The 24,836-nt window shown below is 41.3% G+C and overlaps 2 protein-coding genes across 2 annotated transcripts in view; one reads left to right on the top strand and one right to left on the bottom strand.

Annotated features, from left to right (window-relative positions):
- Positions 1-14,972, top strand: part of LOC129767909 (RNA polymerase II subunit A C-terminal domain phosphatase SSU72) — a 22,113-nt gene extending 7,141 nt beyond the window's left edge. The window contains exons 3-5 of the mRNA XM_055769185.1: positions 168-297; positions 357-485; positions 14,392-14,972. Of these exons, the coding sequence (XP_055625160.1) occupies positions 168-297; positions 357-485; positions 14,392-14,493 (361 nt within the window). The 3' untranslated portion in view covers positions 14,494-14,972. The remainder of the gene's footprint in view (positions 1-167; positions 298-356; positions 486-14,391) is intronic.
- On the bottom strand, positions 14,907-24,836 carry LOC129767908 (large subunit GTPase 1 homolog). The gene is made up of 4 exons (XM_055769184.1): positions 24,523-24,836; positions 23,670-24,464; positions 15,320-16,036; positions 14,907-15,252 (listed from the first exon to the last, which is right to left on the bottom strand). The coding sequence occupies exons 1-4, from the start codon at positions 24,613-24,615 to the stop codon at positions 15,031-15,033; spliced, it is 1,827 nt and encodes a 608-aa protein (XP_055625159.1). The 5' UTR covers positions 24,616-24,836; the 3' UTR covers positions 14,907-15,030.

Genomic DNA, 24,836 nt, shown 5'->3' with positions numbered 1-24,836 from the left:
AAAAATTGCAAACTAGAGATCGCAAAGTGAGATTTTGGAAGCTTTATTGTAATACAGTTTTCAACACATGATAATAATTTATACACAGTTGAAAACACAATCTCATCGCATTGATTTATTATTTAATTCAATACAAACGTAATTTCCTTAACCAAGCCATGATTTAGCTACACACAAAATGGTCTGCTTCACATGCTAGATCGTAACCGACGCATCAAAGCCTGTCCCGAGAAGTTCCAAATTTGCACCGAGCGGTTCGATGTGTTGGTCACCTGTGAGGAGCGTGTATACGATCAGGTTAGTTCCATCATAAGTCAATACAGCTGCAATTGTTATTCGCACACGTCTTCCATCAGGTTGTCGAGTACATGGAATCGAAAACACCCACCTACAACCTGCCGGTGCACGTGATTAACATCGACATCCAGGATAACCACGAGGAGGCCACCGTTGGCGCGTTCATGATTTGCGATCTAATAACCATGGTAAGTGCGGATACGTTGCACACAGTGAGAGTACAAATAGAACACGCTTTAGACCTGGATGGTGTAAAGAATGTTTCCGTCAATAAAAAAACGATTTTCCTCTTCACACATCTGGCTGTGTTTTATCTGAAACAACAACAACATTCTTTGGTGACGTCTAACCTTTCACTGACGGATCTTGCCCGTGGCCTTCATCTCATGCTTTGCAGAGCTCGACCATTTCCTTCGCAATCACCTTAGTGAGAATACAAATATATTTCCAATCATCCGTTATAAGCACTTCTTTAGTCGTAAATTCGCCGAAGTCGACCAACCATCGACAGCCTTGTCGAAACAAGAAATTGTGGGCAAGAATCGCAAACCTTCAGAGTATTGGCCACATTGTATCTTATTAATTGAAATTCCGCCTTGGTAATATTAGCTGGAAATTTTAATTTCATGCAGAAGTGGGCAGTTGGGGCATTAAAAACATTATAATCTGTGCATATATCCTTTTCGAGGACTTTTTTTTAAACACCGTCTTTCATTGTCGGCATTACTTGGAAGACTCAATAGAGTGCACAGAATTAAATACCAATATATATATCTCTTTGAAAATTTTATTTCGGCAGATCTACATGAATTTTAGGCTTAAGAAGCTTTTTTAAGAACATTCTTTGGAATTCATTCCCTTTCCATTTGTCTATTCAATTGAAACACTGATAAATTTTTCCCGAATACACTAAATGGTTATTAACTAATTATCCTACTTCGTGCGTATGAGTTGGTTGTTTCCAAAACTAGCTCTACATTCAACCGCTGCATTTCTTTTTCGGTTACATCCATTATTATTATTTTTTATTATGTATTTATTAGTTTGATTCAAAAGCTCTTACCCTCAATGGCAAATCGCCTCCTAAATGTCTGGCACCATGCTGAGTAGAATATTCCTCACCACCTTCATGTTTTCCACACGGAAGATATGCTTCATCATACGAAGGTTGCTATACCTGACATCCACTGTGTTGTTCATATGTTCACACGGAGCAACTGCAAGCAAACTGACAAGACGTCATTCCGCAACGTATCTCAAACAAAAATTATGGTACCTCACACGCAGGCTGACGAGACGGTGATTAGCCCAGCTTGGCAGTCATGTATCATATCTCACAAGCGGAGAGCGACCAACGTTGCACTCGAACTGAGTCATTCATTTTCCACATGAACCTTAAACAACCCTCTTCACACTGCAGTACCTATCACACGAAGATGTAAAGTGGCTATACTTGATACAACCAACCTGGAATACCACCATTTCTACATTCCTGCACCTCTGATACTGAGAATATGAGTCATATAACGTGTGATCCTCACCGAAGAATAAATCTGACAACCTGCTGAAATACTCCGTAAGAAAATTCATTACCTCCTACTTAGATCACCCTATTCCTTATACGATTGTACTTAGACCTAATCGTGGGATAGTCTATTGGCCTTAGATCGGGCGGAGGATGCTCTAACACCTCAAACCCTAATTACTACGCCTTCGCTAATGTCTCTCGCGCTCTATGAGAAGGCGCATCATCGTGCAACAAAAGTATGGATTTTCTAGCAGCTGGGAAAAGGGATCTACCTAACTTCTTGGCCAATATGCTAAGCTGATGCTAATATTGGTGCCATTCAACCATCTCGCGTTTATTCAATAACTCCCAATGGATCACGTCATGACGTTTCCAAAATACGCATAACACGAAGGAACGGTAAATGCGGTTTTTTTCTTTATTATTATTGGATATTGTTATTTTTATTGTTAACAAACTGACCCGGCGAACTTCGTCCCGCCCAAAATTGGTTTTTCGTTATCACATTCACGTTTTTTTACTAAGCGCACGTTCATGGGTCTAATCGCAGAACTGTTCATTGATTGATCTTCTAATCTACCCTTTAAAATTAGTATTTACCATAAAATTTCAGTACTTCTACCAAAACTCGACATTATACAAGAATTGTGTCTGGAAGTAATCTGATAACTTCGAGACACAATTCTCGTGCAAGATTTTTCATCCACTTACAAATAACATGTTTCTCCGTTACATGGAATAAATGTTTGATACAGAAAATATGATAGAATAAAGACAGTCCTAAATCGGACAATTCCTTTCTCGAGTTTTGCTCTCAACACATTCGGCGGTCCATTTTTTTTATATAGATAGAAGGGGGTATAGGAGTGCGTTTTATTATATTAAAATCCATTTTCCGCAATCCGCAAACATCGAATCAACTAACAACGCTTGTCATTATGTAATTGTAGAACATATGCGATTTGAATTTTCCGGATTTTCCCATTTTCCTTCAGAGTTTTCCGAAAAGGGAGGGGTGTCATACCATAATAGAAACATTACTCTTATTCGAAAACCTTCACATGACAAATTTGGCTCCATTTGATTGATTAGTTTTGGAACCTCCCAATAGAGAGGAGGGGGGAGTGTCGAACCACCATAAAAACATTTATTGCTCCCTAAAACCTCCATATGCTGAAATTGGTTCCATTTGCTTGATTAGTTCTCGAGTTATGCAGAAATTTGTGTTTAATTTGTATGGGAGCCCTCTTTTAGAGAGGAGAGAGGAGTGTCGAGCTACCATAAAAACTTTTATCGATCCTTAAATCCTCTATATGCTATGTTTGATTCCATTTGTTTGATTAGTTCTCGAATTGTTCAGAACCCTCACCATCTCCTCTTTAGAGAGAGGAAAGGAGTGTCAAACCACCAAAAAACATTTATTGCTCCCTAAAACCTCCATATGCCAAATTTGGTTCCATTTGTTTGATTAGTTCTCGAGTTATGCAGGAATTTGTGTTTCATTTCTATGGCATTTCTATCGCCTGTCTCGTATCTATCAGCATCTGGATTCCTGTTTCATTGGGCGTGGTACATAAATTACGTAACGTTAAAAATGCGGTTTTCGGACCAACTCTCCATCCTTATGTTACAATAAGTAACGCAAGACAAAACCCCCTTCTCACGTAACGCTAACATAATCTGTACACAAAGTCAAAGTCGTTTGAAAAATTTTCATAATACTTTAGCTTTTTTAAGTAATGAAAATATCAACTTAAAAAATCAGACATCTTTTCAGGTCGAAATCAAATGTTCAAATGTGACTTCGGAAAAACTTTCGGCAAATTCATAGAATTTCGAACAAACAGAGGCGGAAAATTAATGCTCACATCTGTTGGGATTGGTGCTTTCAAACCATCTGATGATCAGCTGAAAGGAATATGGGCGTCCTGGAGAATATTGCATCGGGATTCAATTGATTAGGTTGAAAATATCTATGGTCTTTTCAAAACGAGGGTCTCGCCTGGTCCATCATTCACATTAATAATGATTACTGGCTTAATTATTCCTTGATACCGAATAAACCCGAATTCAGGCAGCTTGCACACCCTTTTAAAATCGAGTGCATGACCAAATGCGTCCGAAGAACAATGCTTTCCTGAACGAACTGCAACGTACATTGGACTACTGTGTTGAACTGCTTCAGCGTGACCGAGGTGCCCTAGCTTTATTTTGCATCCTGCGATAACAGACGGATTAAGCTTATGTTTGGTAGCCATCACAAAATCATGATCCGGTAGATAAACGCGTGCATTAGAGATTCATTAATCGATGCCTGACTTTACTGGCATTGCTTTATCATCTTGGCTTAGAGAATACACCTCTTTCGATCCCAGAAGCGAAGCTAGCTGCTCAAACGTACAGGGGGCCTGAATTTATTTGGTAATAAAAATGGAATTTTGTTGCGAAACAATCTTCAACAGGCACCGAAATCTGACGGATTTTCCATCCGAATGGTTGCCAACGTTCATTCGCAGATCATCCCGAGCTCCTCAAGGTCTATAATTTTCTTAAACACGCAATACTCCGCAAAGATAAAACCTGGTTAGCCTATACATTCATCCATCGAAATACACAAGGGCGCCAATGAAATTTTTTTTCTATACCGGGGTGTAAAATCAAAGTTTCGGAAACGAAAGCGTTACGCCGGAGACCGAGATTTTGAGCGTTAATAGCTCCTAAACAACTGAACGAAATGGTATGATAAACACTTCATTCGAAAGATAAAATGTCTACGCGTTCTATACTTGTTACTTTCTGATCCAAAAACTTGTTTCAATAGTCTTAAAATTGCTTTCAAAACAGGCTATTGAAATCACCAATCGGTATATAAGCGAGCGCCGCTCGGAAATCCACTCAGTTCTAATTGAACAGCGATTCTAGCATGTTATCGCTGTTGTGGTGAAGCTCTTCGTTTATCATGAAAGCGCGGATGAACGGTGTCACCAAGAGCCTGTTTGTGCACCTTAGGCCAGAAGGGAATCCATCAGGAGGAGAGTGATGCTACAAACGGTTCCCCGGAAAGATCTCGAAGCAGCCGCTACACACACACACATACACGCACGGAATTCTTTCCGTTTGGATCGAGAAAGATCCGGAAAATAATCTGCCAGTTCCTCTAGGAATTTAAAAATACATTCATGTGAAAGAGTTTATTTGAATGTTTTCTATCCATGTAACACTGTGACCAAATATGTTTCAATCAAGTGCTATTAACAGATGGTTATCGAGTTAGCATTAACCACTAGTGGGCTTCCAGTATCGAGGAAAATGTGGAAATATCTAATCGTTACTAAAAATAATCTGCCAAAATTAAGAAAACAAAAGATCTTTACACTAGTGAATGAAGTCTGATCGGAATCAACATTTTGCATTATTTCCCTTCGAAAATTCGATGGTAACTTTTTTCCCATACATTCGTTGACAACTGATAACACACACGCTGGTGACTCGCTGCTGTTTTTGCTTCAACCATAGCTCCGGCCCCTGGAACCGCTCGCTCCCTTTGTCACCGTTCATGCTTCGCTCTGGGGACATCTGAACCGCCGTAACTCTGATTTGATTGAAATTCGCTTAGCAAATAGTGTAAACTATTACATGAAAATGTAAATGATGATGGTATGTCCAGTCGAAAATCTGATCTTGGTTTGTTCATTTTTTGAATGCTCTACTGCCGTTCTACGCATAGTTGTCCCATGTTCCAAAATCAGCAACTTAGAAAAACGCTATCAAAGTTTTCTCGCATATTTGCTTTAAGTATTTCAATTTAGCAATACACCGGATTTTTTTTTATAAGCACTATACTATTGTTTAATGAAATGTGATGAGATCCCCTCACTGAATCAATCATGCTTGAAAACGGGTTTTAAAATTAATGGTGGGACTGTTATGCCTAGAATATCAATATCGGGCAATTGAACTTGATGTTGTTTTTTGATATACAATATTTTTTTAATGTTTTTCCGAACTATTATGCATAGAAACATCGTTTTATGAAGTAATGAATGATTTGCAACACCTTCGCAGAATATAAATCCCATTGTTATTAGGCATTCGCTAACAAGGTGTACACGTGTTCTGGTAAACTTTTTCTTATTTGTTTGAGAATTAGTTCGTTCCTCCAAACCAGAAATAAGTGCATATCTGCTGAAAGTGTGACATGAAATTCTTGTTCTTGAACCGATTTATTCGATATGGATCTACAAAAAATACATGGTGGGACAGTTATGAATAGAATATCAACATGGGACAATTGTGCTTGATGTTGTTTTTTTAAAAAAAAAACTCGGAACGAACTATATGTTTTTTTGTATTTTTCCGTAAGATTATGCATAAAAACAACGTTTTATGAAGAAAAGTGAAAACGGTCAAAAAGTAACATGGGACAACTATGCGTATAACGACAGTCTAGTTCAGCGCACCTGTGTCAAATCAGGTATATAAATGTTTCCAAACATACAAATAAAATTGTCTTTCATTATTTACAGTAGTTTTTTAGGAGACTAGCTGACCCGGCGAACTTCGTCCCGCCCAAAATTTATTTTTTGCTATCAATACCTCCAAACAATCACGTTTTCTTACTAAGCACACGTTCATGTGTCCAATCACAGAACTGTTCATTAATTGATCTTCTTATTGACACTTTGAAATTACCTTTCACTATAAAATTCCTAGTACTTCTACCAAAACTCGTCATTATAATATCAGATTATTTTCAGACACAATTTTATCGTTCATGATATTTTAAACCGCTTGCAAATAACATGTTTCTCCATCACAGCCCTAAATCGGACAATTCCTTTCTCAAGTTTTGCTCTTATCAACATATCCGGCGATCCATTTTTGTTTATATAGATAGAAGACGATATAGGAGTGCGTTTCATCACTTTAAAATCCAATTTCCACTTTCGAACAAAGATCAATTCCGTTAGCGTTCACATTAGATGGACTAACAACGCCTGTCACTATGTAATTGTAAAACATACGGGAATTGAATTTTCCCATTTTCCCCCAGAGTGTTCCGAAAATTTTCAATTGTCATGTTTGGGTGAAATATGTGTAATATTTTTATGGGACCCCTCTCCATCCCAGAGGAGGGAGGGGTGTCATACCATCATAGAAACATTTCTCGCACCCAAAAACCCTCACATCCCAAAATTGGTTCCATATATGCTTGATGAATTCTCGGGTTATGCAGAGGTTTATGTTTCACTTGTATGGCAGCCCCCTTCACCGCAGAGAAGGGGTAAGTATGTGGAACCACCATAGAAACGTTTATTGCTCCCTAAAACCTCCATATACCAAATTTGGTTTTATTGGCTTGATTAGTTCTCGAGTTGTGCAGAAATTTGTGTTTCATCTGTATGCCAGACACACAGGGCCATATCTGGAGAGTTGGATGAACATGAGAAGAAGTAGATTAGGGTAACAGCGAAAATGGTCATGTCAAATTTCAAAAACCGATAATGTACATTCTGTTTATTGGCCCAAAAGAATGACCAAAGTTTCAACTCAATCGGACATGATTTGGGGGTGCCCAAAATCACTCAAAGTTTAGATTTTTTAGACCTTTTTGTCCCCAGAAAATTTCAGTTCATTTTCGCTGACAAATTGACCAGGATGTTCTTGATTTGGCAAAGAATTTCCAGCTGTGGACAGAAAACCAAGGTTCTCGTCACAAACAAAACAATAGACTAGAAAATGTATAGGGAAGAGTGTCTACAGAAACGTCTCCTCCCGTTTATGAAGGATGGACCCCGGTCTGGAAGGTCAAAAAAATCTTTTTTTTTGCATTTTAGGGAAGATTATGCAAATGTTATGATTTTTCGATATTTGATTTCGTCGGAAAATTACAGCCAAAAGTATAAGGTCATCTCAAGGGATATAGTACTGCTGTACGAATTTTTAAATGCGTTTTTCTTGAAACCACATTTTTTCAGCTGTGGTATCGATATCTCAGGATGTACTCGACCAATTTGGTTGAAATTTTTTATCAGCATGTAAAAGTGAATTATACAAAGTGATTTTTAACAAAAATGGCCACCATTTCGGCAATTTTTTGAATTTTCAAAAACCCTTAGGTAACACAGTTTAAAAATATTCATTAGAATTCGTTCTGCGACACCCCGTTGCGTCAGAACCAATACCAGTAGCGAGGTACTGATTTTCAGACAGCATCTACGCATCCAGCTGTCAACAGCGTAATCAACATTATTTGTGCATTCAAAAAATGGAAAATACATCTTCAAATATACCTTAAACAATAACCAAAATACCCGAACACTTCACCTTATTCCTAACATCCGGAAAAAACTCACGAAAATTCATTATTTTTTGACCTTCCAGACAGGGTATTACGGTTACGGTTTCGAGAAAGATCACAAAGATCTTTTATGGTATTATCTTGTGCTCGACAAATATTCGCAGAATCATAAACACGCTTCCACAAAATTAAATTAAAAGTACGTGGGGTTAGCACCACGAGTTCAACGCTAACACAGGGGTCCCCTCTTAAGGCTCGCAAAGGTCCGGTGAAGTTTTGGACAAATATGGCAAGCTGCCATATCGAAAGGTACTTCAGTGGTACCGTGACAATGGGGTCGATTACATTGAGAAAGACTTCAATAATTCTCCGGATTGTCCCCAATTCCGATCAATCGAAAAATACTGGGCAATTGTCAATCGGAAGTTGAAGAAGGGCGCTCAAATAACTCGGGGTGATGCAGACATGAAGAGTTCGTTGGCCAACTGGTTGCCCATTTTGGCCACGAAATTATTATTAGAGTAGATCTTCTGTTGTATGCTCACCCAAAAATTTTCTATCGGTCGACGCTGGGAGACGTTGGGTAGGTTGATGGTCTCCGGTACAAAGTACAGAACCCGAATTTTTAGCGTTACGTAATTTGTGCAATACGCCTTGCTCCCTTGTTGTGAGACGTAAAGTACGCGGATTTTCCAGCGACAAGTAAGTCACGTCTTCTTCTATTATAACCAAGACATCGCGCTTCGCCGGAAAGCTGGCGATACGAACAAAGCATCGAGCGTAGTTACTTGACTGTTTTCATCATGGCTGCAGCAAATCAATCTGATAAGGACGTCGAGTCATTTTTGTATAGGGTTTGTAGTGGTTTGGGCGGATACGGAAACCGAATAAAAATGGCAACTTTAGCTTTTCGAATTATATATATATTTAGATAAACAACGCGACGCGTGACTATACGTTCGGGATACTTTTCTCTCCTGACTTTTTCCCTGACAGTTTTCTCTCTGTTGGTGTGAATGGCAACCAGGGGTGTGCCAATCTCCACAGGCTCCCCCAAGTTACACCAAGAACCTAACTCGGTGGCCCGTTGGGGTAACTATAGTTTTGCTAGTTCCGGAACTATCGGAAGGAATGTCGATTGTAGTATATGCTGGCTTGATCCGGTCAATAGATATTCTTTGCTGCTTCTGATTGATCATAACGTCCATGTACTTGTCTGTACGATCGATGACAGGATAGGGTCCATCGTATGGCCTCTGGAGCGATTTTTAACACCGTCGTAACGAACGAAAACATGTGTACAGTCCTTCAAATTCTTGTTCACAAAAATTTTTCCTTTTGCGTGATGTTCGGTTTCTATCGGCCTGATCTGATCCATAACACGACGAAGATCAGACGTAAATTCGGCACGAGTTACATTCGAAGTGGGTACTTCAAAAAATTCTCCTGGTACCCGTAAAGTTTGCCCGTACACAAGTTCAGCTGGAGAGCAGTTCAAGTCCTCTTTGAATGTGGTTCTCAAACCCAGCAGGATCAAAGGAAGACGGAAGAACCATTTCTTTGCGTCTAGACACATGACTGCTTCCTTCAGTTTACGGTGGAAGCGTTCGACCATCCCTTTTGCTTGTGGGTGGTACGCGGTTGTTCGAGTATGATTTGTTCCAAGTATAGACGTTAATTCGCTGAATAATTCCGACTCAAATTGGCGGCCTTGATCCGTTGTGATGAATTTAGGGCAGCCAAATCGGGAGATCCACCGAGAGTAGAGTGCCATTGATACGTTATATACTGCCATGTCAACCAGTGGAATTGCTTCGGGCCATCTGGTAAACCGATCTACAATGGTAAGAAGGTAAACGTGACCGTTAGATGGTGGTAGTGGTCCCACTAAATCAATGTGGATATGATTGAAACGACACTTAGGCAGGCCAAACGAAGCAAGTGGCGCAGTTATGCGAACTTTTGATTTCTGGCATGCTACACAATTTCTCACGAACTCGGCGACATCTGATTCTTGACCATACGAATCTACTTGATAAAAACTTACGAGTTGCTCGTATGTCAGGATGGGCAATGTCGTGGAAGTGCTTCATAATCAGGCGACGATGTGGTTCTGGAACTTATGGACGTGCGAAGCCATTTACAGAGACATCGCAGTATAGGGGTTTTGATCACGACTGCAAGGTAACTTGTTTCAGATGTAACGAAGAACTAGTCGATGTGAGTAACCTGTGTAGTTCTGCATCGATATCTTGGTCCAGCGCAATGGTTCGATAATCAATCGGCGATGGAGAACTGATGGTATCAACTCTAGACAGCGTATCGGCAATCACGTTGTGCCTCCCACTAATATGTTTAATAACGGTGTTAAACTGGGAAATGTACTGCAACGCTCTCTCTTCGTGGGGTAAACGACAAGCAGAATTCGAAGCCATGACATGCGTTAAAGGATTGTGATCGGTGAATATCGTAAATCGGCGCCCCTCCAACAGATGTCTAAAGTATCTTACGGCCATCTTCATGGCTATCAATTCCCGTCCAAAAGTAGAATAATTGCGTTGACTCGATGAAAATTTCTCCGAATAGAAGTCTAGCGGCTGCCAAGCCTCATCGACCATTTGCTGCAGAACTGCTCCGGCTGCGGTGTTTGAAGCATCCACGAGTAGGCCCAAAGGTTTCTCTGCATTAGGATAGTAGAATAGTGTTGCTGCTGCTAGTGCTTTTTTACAGCTCTCGAACGCTTTTAATGCTGGTTCGGTCCAGTGATTTTTTCTGGAATCATTCTTCTTGTTACCTGTGATGAGACATCTTAGCGCTGCCTGCATATCGGTTGCTTGACGGACGAACCGTTTGTATCCATTTACAAGTGCAAGAAATCGCCGAAGGTCCTTAATCGTCGTTGGTCGAGTAAAACCTAATACAGCTGCCACCCTGCTGGGTAACGGTTTTACACCATCCTTCCCAACGAGATAGCCGATGAATTCGACTTCTGATTTCGCAAATTTACATTTAGGTAGGTTTATTACCATGCCGTTTGAGCGAAGCCGATCGAATACTACGTGATTCAACCTGCGATAATCGCAGACGAAGCGCAGTTGTCCAGATTTCTTGGGCACGTAATGCAACGGGCTAGCCCATGAGCTACTGGAGCGACGACAAATGCCCAGATCCATCATCGTTTGAAATTCCTGTTTAGCGAGTAACAGCTTATCTGGCGACATCCTCATGCTTTACAAGCGGTCGGGGGGCCTTTAGTCACAATATGGTGCGTCACATCATGGCGAACTTCTGTGCGTAACACCGATGGGCGTGTTATGATTTGAAATTCTTCAAGCAAAGGCCGAAATGGATGATCACAGTTGATTGTTGTAACATCGTGAAGGAACGTTTTTACCACCCCGCCTGTGGACTTTAACTTTGTTGTTCCATCGATGATGGTACGGTGCTTGAGATCTACCATTAGACTGAAATGGGACAGGAAATCTGCTCCAATTATGGCGGTACTAACGTCTGCAACGAGAAAGTTCCACGAAAATCTTCTGCGGGGTCCAAGATCCACATACAGGAAACGTCTGTCGAAAGTTGGGATGTTCGTACTATTTGCAGCGTGCAGTAGGAACGGGATCGGTGGTTTAGTCTTATCTCTTCTGCTGGCAGGTAGGATCGAAACATCCGATCCAGTGTCGATCAAGAAGCGAATGTTATTAGTCCTATCGAAAACGGTTAAGCGACGACTTCCCTTGCTAGCGCCCACCTCCGCCGTGACAGATGAGCGGCTGCTTAGTTTTTTGGCTTATCTTTAAAAGCTCACGGCTCGCGGCTCTGGTGACCATTTATACCCTACCTCTTGTGGTACCAGCAGATTGAATCGTCGAAATTCTGTTGCACCCGTGACGACGATCTGCTTCGAATGTTTCGGCTTTTACCTAGTCCTTTGAGCTTTCGAATTTCTGATGTGAGGTAAGCGATTTGTTCACCGAGATCCCCCTGTGTCGGAGATGGTGCTTGCAATGTAGTTACTGCTACGTGTGAGCCGGATTTCGGCCAATTTGGCAAGCGTGCCATCGTGAATCGTCAATACGGTCCTTACGTTTGCAGGAAGACGCTGCAGGAACAACATTTTCATGGGCTCATCGTCCACATTTAGTCCAGCGGCCAGATCCTGCATCCGGACTAGAAGGTGCGTCGGCTTCATATCGCCTAGATCGCAGGAGTTCAATAATTTTTCCATTTTTGCTTGTGCCGACATTTCGAAACGTGTTAGCAACCTCGTTCTAATTGCTTGATATTTGTTATTTTCGGGCGGATTTGCAACCAAATCGGAGATGTGGCATAAAACGCTCTGATCCACTTTGGCGATTATGTGGTAGAATTTGGTTGTATCGCCTGTCACTCCTGCCAAGATAAACTGAGCTTCGGCTTGGGCGAACCACATAGCCGGGTCTCTTTTCCAAAATTCTGGGAGCTTGATGGCTACGGAAGCGGTAGTCGCTGCGTTTTCCTCCACTGGAGGCTGTCCTCCAGTCGCCATTTTCCAAGTCGAGTAGGAAAACTAAAATGGCGGTATTAACGCGAAAATTTGTACGTGCGAGACGCGCTTGTATCGACTAGTTTTTTGCGCGATTATTTACGTCGGGTTCACCAATGTAGTGGACCGATTTGGGCGGATACGGAAACCGAATAAAAATGGCAACTTTAGGGTGAAGGTGGAAGCTAACCATTGTAGTAGTATAGGTAAAACCACGTGTAAAAATGGGGTAATAGTGTTTGTGAGAAATGAGCACACGTAAATAGATTAGTTCACTTTTCAGACTGTGTGGTGCTTCCTTGACACGAGACATTTGAAAAAAAATAACAATTCAATACTAGAGTAAAATGTATGAACGATATGTTCCGATGAACAATGCAAAATAAATAAAGACAAAAAATTAAAAAAAAAAAAAAAAAATTATAAATATATATAGAAGGTGCATTTGCATGTGATGTAAAATTCTGATTATACGCGAGTAACTCGATGTTGATAATTCTTTAATATTTTCTTTCGTTGATCGTATTGTTTTCACATATTCACGTTGGAGAGCCTTAACCCTTCTCTTCGTTGGCCGAGGCATTTTGATTGAATGTAAAGACGCGTCCACATTACGCAAATCGGCCTTGGCCGCCCGGTAAAGCCGACTAAATGTGGACGTACCGCCCGGGCTTGCCGACGTGCCGAAAACCGACTCGAATCAAACCGAACCCAACCCGAAACAAGTGGGTCCGGTTCGAGAAAGTTAAACCAAAACAAAACGAAGTAAATTAGCGTTGACGATATTGTGCTTCGTGTGTTCGTGACGACTTCGAGCATCGGATGGGACTTCGGCTTCATGCACCCGATGGGGCGTCCACATTACATAAAGAACCGAATATGCCGCCTGGTACAGACCGATCGGCATCATTCGGCATGATGTGGACGCGCCTTAATACTTTTCCGTTTACTGTTTTTTAAAGCATATGCAGCCGTGGCAGTGTTCCGAGCTCTGCAATACAATTTTCTTACCCAATATTAAAGTTGTCAAAACTTACATTATAGACCCATTAAACGTAAAAATAATAATTGTATTGATATCAACACAATTTTATTCTATTGATTTTCATGACATGAAACGCTATGACTGAGGAATAACATTTCATTGAGTGGTTTTTATAGCTGTTTCGATGATGCTGTCTGGCATCAGTGTCGAAAAAATAACGATGCTTTCACCAATACAAACAAAACCATTGCCGAAGATTGCAAAAATGTAAATTTAACTTTCAGAGCACTTGCTCGAGTTTTCCGACGTTTTTCACTAAACAGTGCGACAGCAGATGAAACTTTAATATCTTGTGAGTAATCGGTTAGAGTTTGGTTGATATTACTTGATGGGAAGTGTGCGAAAACGATCATTTCCTTCACACTGTTTCGCAAAATTATTGATTTTCGGGCGAGGGGTGAGGGAGGGAGATGAAAAAATTAGCGCCATTGTGGCAGCCATTTGTGGCTAGTTTCCACCTTCACCTTAGCTTTTCGAATTATATATATTTAGATAAACAACACGACGCGTGACTATACGTTCGGGATACTTTTCTCTTCTGGCTTTTTCCCTGACAGTTCTCTCTCTCTGTTGGTGTGAGTGGCAACCAGGGGTGTGCCAATCTCCACAGGTTTAATAAATGTAGGAGCTATATACAAATCTTTCTCAAGTACCCAACATTCATCGTGATATTCTTGTTTTCCCCTCTTTAGATGGCCCAAAGCGACGACCTGGACAACGACATTGACGAGCTGCTGCACGATTTTGAGAGCAAAAGCCAGCGCAGTGTACTGCACTGTGTGCTGTTTTATTAGTCGTAAGCCGGATTGAAGAAATAAAAAAATTCTAAGAATAATAATTATGACCCAGCATAGCTTGAATAAATTGGTCATACTTCACGTGCACTTCCTTCTAAATCCGTTAATTTTGGTTTCTAAACTGGTAGGTAGTATTTCTGCTAGTGGTAACGGACAGAATGCCAGTTCCGTGCTCAAATAGTGCGCAGAAGACAAAACAAGCAGGATCACTTTTACCAAATTTACAACGTAAACGGCGCCGAATGATTGTTAGCCCTACACAGAGCTAACAATTTGTAATCTAACACACTAAACTATTTAAGATAGGAAATGAAAATATTACACTAGACTAAGGGTTGGACACGAACTCCTAAGGGAAATTCTTTCATTAGCTATGCATACACACATACAGATAAGTTGATACTAACATGTAAAGAAATACGAGTAGGATATATATTTAAAATAAAGATTATGAAACACTTTTGTACAGCAATAACGTTACAAAATATATCTCGAACACGATTCATCACTATCACAAAATCCCATCCACCTTCTTCAGTGCTGATCGAGATGGGCGTATTTCCTTCGGAGCTTTTCGCGCTTCTCTCGCTTTTGACCTTTCCATGGTTTCCCCGCGATCATAACTCCCGCCTCTTGAGGATTCGGCGCTCCCATGGGACGCACATGGGGGAAATCGCTGCGCCCCTTGATGAAACCAGTATGCGAGCGTTGCTGGAAGAACTGTTCGTCGATTTCTTTGCCAGTTGTGGTGCCCATCTGGTTCGCGAAACGAAAACATGAAATTATTTGCAATGAGAAATATATAGCATATGACTCCACATACCTTCATCGCTCGTTGCTGCCGTGGCGGAAGCAGCTTAACATCCACCTCTTCCTTCTTTCTCTCGGGGAACTTGTGGAACTCGTTTTGTTCCGCCCCCGGCGGAGCGTGACAATACAGTAGCTTCCCATTCACGAAGTCCTTCAGCACGTACCGAGATCCTCGCGACTGATCGGGCTGTCCGTTGGCAGTCATGTAACCCCGGTTGTATGCGAACGCAAGCAGCAGTTCTTCCGAGTACGGCGGTCTGTTGGGATCTTCAGCCTCGAGCGGCTTCGTTATCATGATACCATAGGTGTCCTCCAGCACATGGCGCGGAATCAGCGTGCAGAGCCGATTCACCGGAGGAACGTGATCACGCATCTGGTCGATCGGCAGGATTCCGTTCAATATCATGTCCGCTTTGGTGGCACAAAAGCTGGGCATCACCAGTCCGGGACAGTCACAGAACATCAGCTCTTTGTCGACGAACAGCGTCTGGAAGTGTTTCGTCTTTCCAGGGGTAGCCGAGACGGATGTCTTCTTCTCGAGGAACACCGCGTTGATGGTACTACTTTTACCCACGTTTGGATAGCCCACCAGGCCAACAGTGACAATACCCTTAGTGACTCGTTCCTCTTGGTGTAAGCTTTTGAACAGCGCAATCAGTTCGGTGTTGGTGAGAATTTTTGGATTGTTGCGCATTTTAGGATCCTCCACCGAAGTTGCCGAAGTTGCTCCCTGGAGGGTGAAAAATGTCAGAGGTATAGTATTATTCTATTAAACATGATCGTCTGGGAAGGAAGAGATCGTAGCAAAGCCCTCCACGGCGAATGTTGGAGTATACTTTTGACACAATACTCTCTAGACAAGGGGTTCATAGCGAGTTCTGAAACATCCTGCTCCTTGGATGGCACTAACGTTTCCAGTTTAATTTTCACCTTCTCAACGTAGGTATTATCTGCGTCATTTTTATTAGTAGTACTTAGTTTCAATTTTTCAATTAAGGAAGCATCCTGCTACAATACTCACGATTGCCTTGATGAATCTGAGCAGCAAATTTTAGAACCTTAGTTTAGATCTCGCTCGAAAATCGATGAGGATTATCAGAAACGCTAAATGGTGTCCAAGACACGTGCGCATTGCTGAAGTCGGAACTACAACATTATTTTATTCAATTTGACAACTTCGTATATCATCTTAGAACCAAATGAAATTTTAAAATAAACTTTTTAGTAGAAATTTCTGGTGCCCATGTAAAGGACCTCTAATTTTGTAAAAGCACTTGAAGATGTTTGATTTAACTTTTTGTCCTTGCGCGAACAATACACAAGCTGGTCATATTTTCTTCTTCTACATTTCTGTTGACTGTTTGCTTTAAACTTTGCAGTTCACTCGCAAAGCAGGTGTTTCAAATTTCAATGTCCATCTCTACCGTTATCTCCATCCAAACCACTCACTCTCATTCCAAATGAAATGTGTGGTTTAGACGCAAATACATTTATTTATTTACTAGCTGACCCGGCAAACTTCCCCTTTAAAATTACCTTTTACTATAAAATTCCTAGTACTTCTATCAAAACTCGTCATTATAATATTATTATCAGGGGATTATTTTCAGACACAATTCTCGTTCAAGATTTTCCAACCACTTGCAAATAACATGTTTCGCTGTTACATGGAATAAATGTTTGATACAGAGAATATAATAGAATAAAGACAGCCCTAAATCGGACAATTACTTCCTCGAGTTTTCCTTTTATCAACACATTCAGGAATCCATTTTTATTTATATAGATAGAAGAAGCTATAGAAGCGAGTTTTATCACTTTAAAATCAATTTCCACTTTCGAACAAAGATCAATTTCGTTAGCGCAAACTTCAAATGGACTAACAACGCTTGTCACTATGATATTGTAGAACATATGGGAATTGAATGTTCGCAAATTTCCCCATTTTCCCAGTTTTCCGAAAACTTTCAACTGTCAAGTTTGAATGGAATATGTTTGATTGAAATATGTGTTTTAATTTTTTGGAAGGCCCTCCATTCCAGAGGAGGGAGGGGTGTCATACCATCATAGAAATATTTCTCGTATCCAAAAACCCTCACATCGCAAATTTGGTTCCGTTTGCGTGATTGATCCTTGAGTAATGCAGTAATGCCGACCCCAAAAACCTCTACATACCAATTTTCATGTGTCAATCGGTTCAGTAGTTTTGGAGTCTATAAGAATCAGACAGACAGAAAGACAGACATACACAATTCAATTTTTACATATACAGATTTTAGATTAACATCTTTATAACATGGCCTGATTCACAATTTTTCAACAATTAACTAGGTTCGTGGCTATCTCTCTCCAATTCCGCGGACACCCCGTGCTCACCATATCCTGTTCCACTTGGCTCAACTACCTTACTCGTTGCGCTCCTCATAGTCTCGTACCAGCCGAATTCCCGATGAACACCATTTTGCAGAATGGTTGTCCGACATTCTTGTAACATGTCCTGCCCAGCGTATACTTCCAGCTTTGACCACTTTTTGGACACTGGGTTCACCGGTCGTGATTCATCCTTTGCCTCCATACTCCGTCCTCCTGTACACCACCGAAGATGGTTCTTAACACACGTCGTTCAAAGACTCCGAGTGCTTGCAGGTCCTTCGCACGATTGCTAAATATATTTGACCTTAAGTGATTGTGGAGACCGTAGTAGCTAAGACTCCCATTGATAATGCATATCCGGATCTTGCAGCTGGTATCATTGTCTGACGTTACCATTGAGCCGAGGTGGTACACAACCTCGAACTCATCGCCGTCGATCACTACACCTAATAACTAATCGGGTCCTGTAGTGTTCGAATCCGGAAGCCAGCATGTATTTAGTTTTAGACCCATTGTTTCTCAGTTCAACCCTCTGTGCTTCGTGCTTAAGTCTGGTGTTCAGCTACCGTCTCAAATGTTTTGCCGACAATGTCTACATCAGATGAATTGTCTGGATCTATTGAAAATCGTACCACGCAAGTTAAACGTCACTCGTCGCATAACACCCTCTAGCAGGCAAGAGAGACCATCACCTCGGAGGGACTCGAATGAATTAGATAATCCACCCGATATTCGCACACAGCTATCTGCTGTATTCTATCCATCGTAACCTTAACCAGTCGTGTCAGCTTCACTGGGAAGCCATTTTCGTCCATGATTCTCCATAGCTCTATTCGTGTTATTGAATCTTTGGTCAGTAGTAGACCGACCTTTGATAAAGTTGGCCTGATAACCTCCCACGAATTTGTTTGTCAGTGGCGATAGACGACGGAAGATGATTTGGGAAAGCGCTTTATAGGCAGAATTCAGGACGGTGATTGCACGAAAGATTTCACAGTCTAGTTTGTCGCCCTTCCTAAAGATAGGGCAAATAATCGTACCCATCTTTTCACTCCTCCAGTAGCTGTTCTGTTTCCCAAATTCTGACAATCAGCCGATGCAAGTAATTAACCAACTTTTCCGGGCCCATCTTGATAAGTTCCGTTCCGATGCCGTCTTTCCCAGTTGATTTGTTGTTCTGTTTGATAGCATTCCTAACTTCACACCATCGTCATCTTGGTCCTCTGCCTGTACGCCATTCAGGTTTACATCGGAATGCTGGCTCCATCTTTCGGTCACATCACGTTCGTTCGTCAGCATACTCCCATCCTTATTCCGACACATTTCTGCTCGTGGCACGAAGTCTTTTCGGGATGTATTGAGTTTCCGATTGAACTTTCGCAGTTCTTAAGAGCGGTACAGCTGTTCGAGTTCTTCACACTTCTCCTCTTCATGGCGGCGATTCTTTTTCCGGAAGAGTTGGGTTTGCTGCCTCCACTTCTGCCTATATCGTTCCACGTTCTGACGGGTAGCTTAACGCAGTATTAGTTCGTTCTTCGCGCGGCGTTCTTCTCGTATAACAATTGCTGACATTCATCATCGAACCACTCGTACCGTTGTCTTCGTTACACGTGTCTTGGGTGTCCTCCGCTACGCTGTTTATAGCTGATACTGATACTGATACGTGATACTGTACCGTCACGAGCATTGGTACCGAATGTTGTTCACAACGGAGAGTTTCGGGCGCATCTTAATCATCACTGGGTGGTGGTCTGAATCGATGTTGGCGCCTCGATAGTTTCTGACGGCAGTTATGTCCGAGAAATGTCAACCGTCTTTCAGAACATGGTCGAGATTCTGTTTGATTTGGTGACCTACAGATGTATTGGTGGAGGAATTTGTGTTGGAATCGCGTATTATTTAATACGTCACACATCAAGTGATTTCACTAGCCTGCTGAGCGTTCTAGCGCCCTATGTTATTCAAGTACCCACGAGTGAGACTCGATGTTGTACGGGGAAGGGTTAATGATGCTGATGTTGAAGAATCGGCACTTAATTCTCAATCTGCACTTTCTCGGGTTGATTGGCACACGCTTCTGCATATTGTCCATCATAATGAAAGCTGTACCTAGTTCGTTTGTGTTGCCGCAGCTCTGGTAGATGGTATAACAATCGCGAAACATACGTACTGTTGTTCCTCTCCAACACACTTCCTGCAGCACTACGATGTCAAACCTGCGGTTTTCAATAGTTCGGAAACCATACGAATACTTCCGATGGAATCGAGAAATCGACAATTACACGTCCCGAGTTTCCAATCGTTAGTTTCGTCACCTGAGTCTGTGTTGATTAGTCCGCTTCAAATCTTCTTGTATATCGTTCGTTACTTGATGTTTTAGTGGTGCGGCTTGCAAGGCCTGTGACCAACCCCACTGTCTCGCAGGACGACCATCGTGATACTGCTGCTTTACGTCCCTAATTCCACCAGAACTAGACAAAGACGCTTATAGTGGCGTCAACTCGCTTAGTGGAGCTGTTTCTGGGATTTTTGTGGCTTTTCTTAGAGACTGGCAATGCCCAATGCTCATCCCATCACACCCTAGACAGTTCCCCTGAACCAATGCAAGTCAGAAAAATGATCTATGACGATAGAATTTCTGACTCGAACGGGAACCGAACCCGAAGCCCCCATCTTGGCAAGCTCAACGCTTACCACAAGGCCACAAGCGTAAATCGATCGCTGGAAATACAAATGCAATATTCGTTCTACGAACAATGTGGATAGAGAAAATATTGCAATTTTAGCTCCACCGTATTCTATGCATTAAGTATAAACAAGCCATTCGTGATTTCAAATTACAGTATTCACAATTCATCAGTCATCTAGCTAGCGACCAGACGGCAACAAGACTTTCGAAATCATCTTTCTCAAGGCCAGGTGTTTAGTTTAATTTTCCAAATTGGTCTTTTTCAAGGCTAGAGGGAAATGAACCGATGAGTTTTAAAGCCTCTATAATTCAAAACATCATCGTCTTTGTTAGCCTGCATTGTGGATCTTCCGCGAAGGATAGAAGATTTATTCCACGCTAACTGTAAATTGACACCTCCTAGTATTTTGTGGACCTCAAAGCTTGATCAACAAGTACCTCATTCGGAGGGCCTCCTAAAAAAATTAGTTAGCTTAAACAATGAAATTTAAGAACGTTTGTCGATATTTTACAATAAATGAATGGTTTGTGATTTTTAATTGAGTTTAACGACGACTGATAAGGGTCCTAAAAGATTTAAAAAAATGGATTTACTAATACAGTTCAAAGTTATCTTGAAGGTCTCAAATACTAGTACAGAATGAGTCATTTTCATTTTGGTTTGGATCAATTTCATGAAACTGTTACGATTTTAACGAAATGCTTTATCTCGTAATCTTTTGGCTTCCGTCTGTACGTTTTCCAAAATTTTCCCCGTTTTACCTCCAGAGATTCCACTCCTGTTTCCCGTAGCCGTTTTATTAACTTTGATTCATATGACGATAAGGAGAGCTCAACATTTTTATTGATGCTATCCTTCCAAAGTGAAGTATAGCATCATAAACTTGTCGCATAGCACAACCGTTTCCTCCCACATATTTTCATAAAAACATTCGCTAATGGAAAAGCCCTCTCAACGTTGGGGTTTCTAATGAGAGACAGAAGACAGTTTTCGGTAAAACTTCCGTAAACCTGTCCTTTTCAAAAATGGTTCAGCCGTTCATTTTACGGATCATAGTGAGCAAACTTGTTTATGTTGCTAGCAATATTGTTTCAATGATAAATCTGTTGGAGCTTCACTGATACGACCAAAATCCGTCAAATATCAAAAAGTCAAAAGTCAAAAGCTTCTCGAATCGTTTTCCATCCATTTTTTTTATCGGAATCAATGATGGAAAGATCAAGGATACATCAACGCAGTGCTTCGCATCTCAGACGAAATTTCAAGATTTGTCAGTCGTAAAATTTTGGCGAGTTTTTTTTTAATCCTTTGATGAACCGTGTAAATATGCATTTCAGAGCTACCCAAATTCAAGAGCTTTTTTTCTCTTCATTTTGAAAAACCAGTTACAGCTCGCGTAATATGACCAATTCACGTTTATACCGTCCATCGACACAAAAGTAAGTTTATTAAAAGATATAATTCCCATGCAATCTTCAAAAGTCCTGATGCTTGAAAATGTCGCAAGAATATTGACATCATGTGAAGCCTTACCGAACCTTCCTCATTTTCATCCCAAAATCTGACATTCAGATCCATATGTATCCTCTTTGTAGTCTTGTTCAAAGACTCGCCGAAACCAAAGGCAATGTATAGCTTACATAGTTTCATCGAACCAAAAATCGTCATAAAGCTCATTTTGTCACGCCCTTGTTAGACCTTCTCAGCTTCCTGGTTGTCATATCTTTCAGCAGTGTGGAGTGATTTGTGCCACATAACTGTTTCCAGGCACCACAGGAGCTCAGCTTTCATAGTATGATTTTCAAGCATTAATTTATCGATGGTATTCGAAGGAGAAAAGGAAGGTAATTGGTTGAAGCTGAACGGCAGATACTGATGCTAAAAATACCAGTAAAACATCGCGAATGTGAAAGCCGTCTACTTTTGCGCTGTTTACCCTTCGGAAGGACTAAGTTTACCTACAGGCAAAAGCAAACAACATATACTGAAAAACCTACAGAGATTCAAACTAGTCAAATACAACTTTTTTGGTATCATTAACTTTCTAATTACTGCAATAATCAAAATTATAATTGACGGAATTTCACTTTTTCCAGATTGGTGATGAAATTCCCTGATATTCCCAGACTTTCCCTGACATTGTTTGAGTTCCCTGATATTCCCTGATTTTCAAGGATTTTCAAGGTAGTCGACACCCTGTGCTATTGTGTTGAACTGTATTTTTCGCCGCAGAATGCATCTTCAGAATATGCAAGAACAAACATAGTGTAGAGCAGATTCAAAGCAGAAGAGAACTGTTGAATAGAGAGGCTTTAAGCTTTCTCAGTTCATTCGCTTCTAGTCTTGAAAAAGACCAATTCGAAAAATCAATCTAAACAACTCATCCTTGAGAAATACCATTTGGAAAGCCGTGCTGCCGTCCGGTCGCTAGCTGAATGACTGATAAATCGTGAATGACTTATTGGTGATGTTTTTTTTCAATCGATCATTCAATTTCCGTGATTTCAATTATCGTTTCCGGGTTAAAAGTGACGTAAAACATTTTGCAGCGTTGATAGTTGCGTTCTTCGGTGGAAAACGGAATGAGAGAATTTGTTTCGATGCTATTGCTTTCGCCTCCTTCGCCACCACACAATAGATACTGTTCGAATTTTTGCGTTCTGTTTGTATATGTATTTTTGCTAAGAAATACTGGAAAACTTCTTATATATTCAAGAAGATCAAGAAGATATTTCAGTTTCAGTGCTCTAGACAGCGAGCAATCAACATGATAGTGCTTAGATTTAGTTCGACGATCTACTGAAATTGCCTCGCGAAACGTTTGCGCTCCTCACTTAGTGAAACATTCATTTATCGGCCCTCGTCATTGCTATCGAATATTTGTTTCGAAGAGTTTTATCATTAATTTTCTCCAATGTTTGTTCTCGCCGGCATTATTTTCGTAGTTCTATGTTAACAATGCGATCGTGTCTTGGACATCAGAATTTATTTTTTGCAGCCCGCGACACCATGACTAACACGTGTTTGTGCCCACTATGAAAAAAACGGTTGAGTACCGTTGCTTTAACCCCTTCCCCTATAACATCGAGTCTTTTGCTACCGTCGCAAATATTCATCGCCACTCATCTCATAATATCCTCTAACGAATTATTGAATAGCAGGCAAGAGAGAGCATCACCATGTATAGCATCCTGCGGGAATCGAATTAATCAGATAGCCCCGGCTCTAACATATATAGTTTTCATTTTACATTACTATCTAGCCAACGAAATAATTTGCCCTGTGAAATCATCTACTTACCGTATCCTCGGACAGCTCCTCGATTTTCTCTTCGAACCGCTCAAGTACCTTCTCCACGTTGTCAACCTTCACCGACAGCTCCGCCAATTTTTGCGCCACCTCTTCCGATGCAACATCACCCCCGGCCTCTGCCTCTTCCTGTTCTTTCTTCGCCTCCTCAACCGACTGAGCGGCCGAGAAAAACGCAACCCTAATGTTCTGCTCGTCGAAATGCTTCGCCCAGCTGGCTCTCTGCTCATCGTTCAGAAAATCTGACTTATTGATGAGAATCATATTGATTTTCTTCTCGTCCACTTCCTTCACATATCGCTCCAAATCCTCACTCCGGAACAGCAGTGGATTCCTGGCATCCACAATCTGCACGACAATATCCGATCGCTCCACCACTCTCCACAGCTGTCGCCAAAAGTCCAAGTTCTTCTCGTACGGAGTCATTAGCATACCTTCGTCCTCCTGTAGCGAGGCGAGTCCCCGTCTCCACTCTAGGAAGTTTGCGTTCTCCATCGATTGCAACTCTTCCGGCGTTGTTTCCTTGATCCACTTGGGTCGACGGGGAATTTTCAGCAGATTCTTCCTATCCATCTGCATCCGTTCGATCGCCACCCGCTCGTTATTGGTGAGCAGACCGACCTTCGATTTGGGATTCACGTACGAGATGTTCAGCTTTTCCGCCTGGAATTCCGTTCCCGCGAGTTCGGCTGTGCGGAGGAATTCCTGGAAGGACGATTCCTCCGTCACGGATTGAAGATTCAATCGACCCCAATCGTAACCATCCTGGACCTCGGTGGTGTGAAGCTGCAAGCGAGAGTTGATTTTTAGATTGCTGGTGAAAATAAATCCGAAAATACATTACCATGCAGTTGTTGTCGACAGTTTTTCGATTGCCATGGCCAAAACGATCCTTTATCAGAGCACGACCCAGCTGATTAGCTTTCTTTTTTCCCATTATGCAGGAATAGGTAAACTATATGATAAATGCGTATTTTGCAAGATATCACTGTGAATACTTAAACTACGTTGTTGATTGCAGTATCTAAATAAATATAAACGTTTTATTCTAGCTGCCGACCACTTAATTGTTTCTGTTATCAGTGAAACAGTTTTTAATTCCGCCACTACGAGAATGTATATCCCGAAACACGTTTCTCCATACTAGAACACAACATC

This window comes from Toxorhynchites rutilus, chromosome 2 (assembly GCF_029784135.1).
Source record: "Toxorhynchites rutilus septentrionalis strain SRP chromosome 2, ASM2978413v1, whole genome shotgun sequence".
NCBI classification, from domain to species: Eukaryota; Metazoa; Arthropoda; class Insecta; order Diptera; family Culicidae; genus Toxorhynchites; species Toxorhynchites rutilus.
This window is presented reverse-complemented; position numbering and strand designations above follow the sequence as displayed.

Bases quoted from the DNA above. Each gene is read 5' to 3' on its own strand.
- LOC129767908 (XM_055769184.1), bottom strand. From the start codon at position 24,615: ATGGGAAAAAAGAAAGCTAATCAGCTGGGTCGTGCTCTGATAAAGGAT. The intron at 24,465-24,522 runs GTAATGTATTTT...TCTCGCTTGCAG, and splicing joins CTGTCGACAACAACTGCATG to CTTCACACCACCGAGGTCCA. The intron at 15,253-15,319 runs GTATGTGGAGTC...TTCGCGAACCAG, and splicing joins GGCAGCAACGAGCGATGAAG to ATGGGCACCACAACTGGCAA.